The sequence below is a fragment of the Indicator indicator genome, chromosome 6, assembly GCF_027791375.1.
Source record: "Indicator indicator isolate 239-I01 chromosome 6, UM_Iind_1.1, whole genome shotgun sequence".
In the NCBI taxonomy this organism is placed as follows: domain Eukaryota; kingdom Metazoa; phylum Chordata; class Aves; order Piciformes; family Indicatoridae; genus Indicator; species Indicator indicator.
Genome location: NC_072015.1, coordinates 14,405,091 through 14,411,837, shown reverse-complemented (window position 1 = coordinate 14,411,837; position 6,747 = coordinate 14,405,091). Strand labels below are relative to the sequence as shown.

General features: G+C 54.4%; 1 protein-coding gene across 1 annotated transcript; it reads left to right on the top strand.

Annotated features, from left to right (window-relative positions):
• Positions 1-857: 857 nt before the first annotated feature.
• Positions 858-6,121, top strand: FOXF2 (forkhead box F2). The gene is given in 4 exon segments (XM_054381875.1): positions 858-874; positions 876-911; positions 975-2,089; positions 5,955-6,121. Coding segments are annotated over 4 exon segments (1,335 nt in total).
• The last annotated feature ends 626 nt before the right edge of the window (positions 6,122-6,747 follow it).

Here is a 6,747-nt window from a genome sequence, read left to right as displayed (position 1 = left end):
CGGGTGACCACTCCCCACCAACGCTGCCCGAGCGGCAGAAGGATCAGGGAGGGTGCATCCCTGGTCCTGGAACTCGACCCCTGTTGCCCTATAAAATTAATTGCATTTAATAGTGGAGTGAGGCCATGGAAAGGGGTAGCAAGGAGGCGTGAGGAGCAGCAGACACTATTGCCAGGGGCTTCCCGGAGTGAGTGACCACCGCACCCAGAAGTATTCGTGCCCGTGTGCCTCGGAGAGCAGCAGAGATCAGGGCTGGAAGCCGCTGCCATCTGCCCCCGGGGCCATGCCAGGGAGTAACGGCAAATTAGTGCCTTAGGGGTGAGGAGGAGCCCCGGGGAAGTGTCGCTGCGGGACCAGCGGCGGGAGCGAGCTGGGAATGGTGCCGCAGTGGCTCCTGCCCAAATGATGGGTGGGCAGAGGCCGGTTGGAAAGAGGCTGGTCTCTCTCTTCCTCCCCCGCACTCCTCTCTCCCTCTGTCTTCGCTGATTTCTCGGCCGGATTCAGGGGGGTCTGAGGAGAAAGAAGAGGGGGGGCGTTGAAGAAAAACCAAGATTGGAGAAACTGATAGGCGGTCGTCCTGTGCCTTTTACGTAAGAAAAAAGTATATATGAAAGAATAACAGTGCGGAAGAGATTGGAAGGGGAGGGGGGGAGGCTCTTGCGCTTCCTCCCCTTGCCGGATTAGGCAGCAGGATGGTCCCCAGGTGGGCGGCAGAGGAGGAAGCAGAGCGGCGCTGAGCGGGGAGGGCGGGAGCCGGGGCCGGGGCCGGGGCCGGGGCCGGGGCCGGTCCATCCCTTCCCAGTGCCTGGCTGCGGCGGAAAGCAGAGGAGCCATTGCGCAAGGGACCGCGGGGAGGGATGCGCCGGGCGCTGCCGCCCGCCCCGCCGCGCTGAGGAGGTGCCCGGAGGACAGCAGCAGCTTCTACAGCCTCCCTCACCACCATCTCTCAACCACCAGCAGCTTTAACTCTGCAGGGCACCCCCCCGCTCCGGTACCCACCACGCCCGGCTCCCCCCCTCCCCTTCCCCTTCCCTCACAGCCTCACCCCACCCTGTCCCATTCCCCTCCCTTCTCCAGATGACCACCGAGAGCGGCCAGCAGAGGCTGGAGCCCCCCGTCCCTCTCCGCTCCTGCAGCCCGGCTCCCGGAGCTCTCCAGATGAGCCGGCCGCCTTCCTCCGCCCTGGAGACCTCCACCTCCTCTTCCTCCACCTCCACCTCCTCCTCCTCTTCGGCGGCGGCGGCGGCATCCTCAAAGAGCAAGAAGGCCAGCTCGGGGCTGCGGCGTCCGGAGAAGCCCCCTTACTCCTACATCGCCCTCATTGTCATGGCCATCCAGAGCTCGCCTTCCAAGCGCCTGACCCTCAGCGAGATCTACCAGTTCCTGCAGGCCCGCTTCCCCTTCTTCCGTGGCTCCTACCAAGGCTGGAAGAACTCGGTGCGCCATAACCTCTCTCTCAACGAGTGCTTCATCAAGCTGCCCAAGGGCTTGGGCCGCCCGGGCAAGGGTCACTACTGGACCATCGATCCGGCCAGCGAGTTCATGTTTGAGGAAGGTTCCTTCCGACGGCGGCCCCGTGGCTTCAGGAGGAAATGCCAGGCGCTGAAGCCCATGTACCGCATGATGAACGGGCTGGGCTTCGGAGCTTCCATCCTCCCGCAGGGCTTCGACTTCCAGGGGCCCCCCGCCTCCCTTGCCTGCCACTCCAATGGCTACAACCTCGACATGATGCCCAACGCCATGACCAGCGGCTACGAGGGACTCAGTGGCGGCCACCATGTCCCCCACATGTCGCCCAACCCCGGCTCGACCTACATGGCCAGCTGCCCGGTGACTGCCAATGGGGACTACGGCCCCGACAGCAGCAGCAGCCCCGTGCCCTCCTCGCCGGCCATGGCGAGCGCCATCGAGTGCCACTCGCCCTACACGAGCCCTTCGGCTCACTGGACAGCCTCGGGGGCCTCTCCCTACATAAAGCAGCAGGGTCTTCCCGCCGCCAATGCTGCATCCTCGGGCATCCACTCCAGCGTGCCCTCCTACTCCCTGGAGCAGGGATATCTGCATCAAAGCCCCCGCGATGACCTCTCAGGTAGGAGCCCTGGGGCGGAGGGGAGAGTGGAGCCTCAGAGTTCTTCACCCGGCGGTAAAGGTTTGGTTTGGGGAAGCCTCGACCTCCACAGCGTAGGAAAAAGAGAGGCATTGTCTGCGAGAGGGAGGAAAACACGCGTGGGTTGGAGATGTTTGGTTTCGGGAAGGGGGGGAACGTACGGCTGCGAGCATCCCTCCTTCTTGCTCAGCCCCAAAGAGAGCTTCAAGAAAACCTGGCTCTGTCTCGGCTTTATCTGGTCTTCATCTCGGCTCTGTCCTGGCTCCATCCCATCTCGCACGTTCCCCCAACCCCGGTGCCGGCGACATGTGCGGGGCGAACTCCGTCGCCCCGGCTGTGGTTTCGCTCATAGCAGCCGCCCCAGTAAACCACGATCCGCGGGGATTAATTAAAAAAAAAAAAAAAAAAAAAAAAAAGCGTTAAAACCTATCTCTTAAGCACTGCGAGGCAAAAACAAAACAAAAGACAAAACAAAACATCCCGAAATATACCAACCCCCCACCCGCTTATCTCAAAAACACGGCGAGAGATTAAAGCGGATCCAGCGTAGCTCTGCAAGCGGGGGTAAAGAGTTTTCTGGTCTCTGCCTAACACCCCTCCACCCCCCTCTCTACCCTGGCCAGTGGTTACAGACAATGTCTGCTCAGAAAAATCCCAGCACAAAAATGGGTAAAAGATGTTGGGCTCTTACGGGGAAATTTTCCAAATAGCCCTTTTAAACGTGGGTCCCGGAGGTTAAGCAAACAAAGACAGTCTGGGCTGGACCACACCGAAGAGGATTTTAGCCCGACTTAACCCCTGTGAGAGCGGGGTCTTGTTCAATTTTATGGGCATTTCAACAAGTTACAAATACAGGCGACCCTCAGCCCTGAGTGTCTCCCCTCCCGCCCCCTCTTTGGGAGCCTGTCAATCAATCTCCCTCTCTCCTGCGAGCCCCTCAGCCTGCCCTGGCCTTCCCCGGCAGGGCGAGCAGGGAGCACATCAGTGAGGGAAGCCGCCTTGCAATCACCCCAAAAGGGATGTGGGGTATCAGAAGAGAGCAAGTGGCTACAAATTCTCCTCCCTTAAAGAAAAAAAGACTCCCAACTCTCGGTGATGAGCGGGGAGCAGGGAGTGGTCTGAGTGCGTTTCGGTGCAGGAGGCTTCCCCGTACCCACACTGATTTGGAGCAATAAAACAGCCAGCTGACAAGGGTACCCGCCGCTGAAATACGTACCTTTACCGTTGGAAGTTATTTAGGTTTATTTCTGCTGTTACTGGGATTGTTTGTTTGTTTCTTTGTTTGTTTTCCTTTTCCTTTTTTTTTTTTTTTTAAACTCTGTTAGCTTTTCTCCTTGCGACCCCGCAGAGCCCACGCGTGGGGCGAGAGTGGGGCTGACCAGAGAGTGGGGCTGGGCGGCGGCTTCCCCCTCCTCCTTCCAGACCCCGAGCTGGGAAAGAGCACTCCTGGAAGAGAGATGTTCATTTCAGAGCAGCCCGAGAACAGCTCTTCAAAAACAAAAAGCGGAGGAAGAGAAAGAGAGGAAGAGTCCTTATTCCCCGAAGCCTCCATTACGATTCCCGAGGCTGGGGCTGTTTAAACACGAGTTGTTCTTGTTCAGATACGAACGGACACACAGAGACCGATGGATGCTTTCTTCACGCCAAGGATGAGCTCCCTTTCCAGCAGCTCAGATTTAATGCCTTCTCTTTGCAAAAAGGCGTTTCTCCACTGATTTTATGCAGTTTCAGGATCTGGGGCCCGGATTTTAGTGGAATCCATCCCCTCTTTAACTAAAATCAAACCTAAAACCTTTAATTTTTTGCTTGGATCCTACTTTAGTTCGTGTGCTATGTAGAACATCCTCGGTGCACACGTTTTAGTAGCGTGAAATAATACGGGGAAAACGGATCCCAGCTCCTTCATTCGAAATGATTCCAGCAATAATCTCTTTCCTCCCGTCCCAGAAAAACATCAGCAATTTAATTTTGCTTTTCTCTTAGTTAAACGCAAATGAAATTCATTTCCAGTCGCTATTGTTCAGTCAATAATCCTCCACTCGTGATAGCTACAGGGCAGATTTAAACCCTTCGATTTGCATCAAACTCGGGAATAAGAGAGGAGGGGAAAAATTGGAAACAGGAGGCTGAGTTCTGCTAAAAGGATTTTGAAGCTCGGGGACGTGTGTGTGGGGAGGGTGGGGGGTGGTGTGGATTTTTTTCGCACGCTGTTAAATCCTGTTAAATGATTGAATCAGGATTGTAATAAAATGCCCCGGTTTATGGTGAGCATACCAGCGGGGTTATTAGAGAGCCGAGGAAATCCAGCGAAATAATCACTTTTATAAAGAGGGAGCTCTGCGGGGTGAAGGAGGGGACAGTGTCGGGGGAGCTGTGCCGCCGCGGGAAATTAGGGAGGAATCCTTTTTTAATTATCATTTATTTTTATCATTTATTTTTAGTTGCATTCTCCTGGTCTTTCTTTTGCTGCTTTTCTTCCCCCTCCACATACTTCGCCTCCTATTTTTTTTTTTTTCATTTTACACCCCCCTCCGCTTCTTTTTTTCATTTCCCCCATGTTTATTTTTCTTTTATTCCTTTTATTTAAATTTTTCCCTTTTAATTTTATCCTTTTGTTGTTGTTGTTGTTGTTTTGGGTGGGGTTTTTTTGTTTGTTTGTTTTGTTTTTCCTGTTTCTCTGCCCCGGTCCTCGGTCAGCTTTGACATGATCCTGCTAGTCCAGTTTGACATCCCCACGTGAACCCAAATCCCTCTGCGGCTCTACCCAACGAGCCCCGCTCAGGAAATTCTCTCCCAGACTGATACAGTCGGAATCCTGACAGACTTAAAGATCCCAGCACTGATCTCTTACGGAGAGGGCTGGGACAGAGGGATCTCCCGGGCTGTGGAAAATGAAGGGAATTAGGGTGTGGGAAACGAAAACCAGAATTTGTACGGTCATTTTCATGTCGGTGCCACGGTGTTCCTTGCTTGTTGGTGATGATGGACCATAGGATGTGCTCAGTCTGTGTCTTAGAACGCAAGCAGGCTCAAATGCACGAGCAAATGCACATGTACAAAATCCACACACAAACCGTTCGTGGGTGGAACTTAACCTACAGCCATGCAAGTTAAAAGCAAAATCCACTCAGGAGCGGGATAGGAAGGGGGAGGAGGGAGGAAAGATAGGAATCGGGTTCAAAGGGCCGTGGTGCATCCATAAAAACACACGAGTGCCATCATCTCCTCGTAGACGCAAACCCCTTCCTCTAGCCCACACGGAGGGCTGCCAGAACCCTACACGATAATAAATTCGCAGTGAGAGGGGCAGGAAGAGAGGCAAGAGGTCAGACCTGTCTGTGTGCCCACACGGGAGGGATGCTCAGAGGTGTCGACTCACCCAACATGCAGCCACGCATGTTTCTGCGGGCAACAACGGGCGCCGGCCTGCCCCTCCTCAGGGGTACGTAGCTCATAACCCTCCCACAAAACGGACAAGGGGGCTTGTAAGAGCACGGGTGGCACTCCCGAGCCCACCAGCGGGCGATGCCCGAGCCCGCTTCGGTGGATTCATTTCCCATCCTCACCCAAGGCGATGGGACTTGGGATGATGGGACCCCAGGGTAGGTATGCAAGGGAACCCAGGCAGGTTTCACCCCCAGGAAGCGCTCGTTCCGTTGTCAGGAAAGCCAGGCAGCATCTCCTCAACCTCTCGGGGGAACCCAGATCCGGTAGGAGGGAACAGAGCAGCATGTCAGCTCTGTTGTAGGCAGCCTGCCCTTTCCACGGGTGAGGGAGAAAGGGCTGCTCTCTCTCCCCGAACAGAGCTACCCGGCTTCTGAGCAGCTCTTGTCTGCTTCTCTTGCAGTGGGATTGCCTCGCTACCAGCATCACCCGTCTCCGGTGTGTGACAGGAAAGATTTTGTCCTCAATTTTAACGGCATTTCCTCGTTTCACCCGTCCGCTGGTGGATCTTACTACCACCACCACCACCACCAAAGCGTCTGTCAGGACATCAAGCCCTGTGTGATGTGAAGGCAAGCGTTCCAGCAGAGACACTCAGATGGCATCGAGCAGAGCCGAGCTATAGACGGACTCACGCAGGTTAAATAGGATGTGCACTCTGGTAGCGTCGGTAGTACACCAGTCACTTAGCAAAGTCACCCGAGGAAGCCGAGTTTTAGATCCTTTTCCACCCCCTGAAGGATACCAAGGAGCTGGTAGAACGCCCCAAAGCTCCTCTTGAGAGCAAAACGCCTTATGTGATGTGTTGGGTTAGGTGGAATCTCAGTGTCCTCACGCCAAGTCTGAACACCTTAATCGCAAATCAGCTTTCTGTCATCTAAAGAACCGAGCTTTAGGAAAGGGGACGATTCGAGGCATTTTTATACGAGAAAATGTCTTTAAATAGGAGAAATATCCCAGCTCAGCACCTGCGAGGATCCTCCTTTCGCTGCTGCCTCGGCGGGAAATTTACTGCTTTTTTTTTTTATTATTATTATTATTATTTTCCCCAAGGACGCTGTGTGTGGACCTCAGCACCGGCCGATCGATCTTATTAAACCAGTATTGTTTAGCCCTGTCCTGTAAAGACAATGTGGAAAAATCCAGGATTTTTTCTCAGTGATGCTAAAATGCTTTTTTTTTCTTTTTTCTTTTTT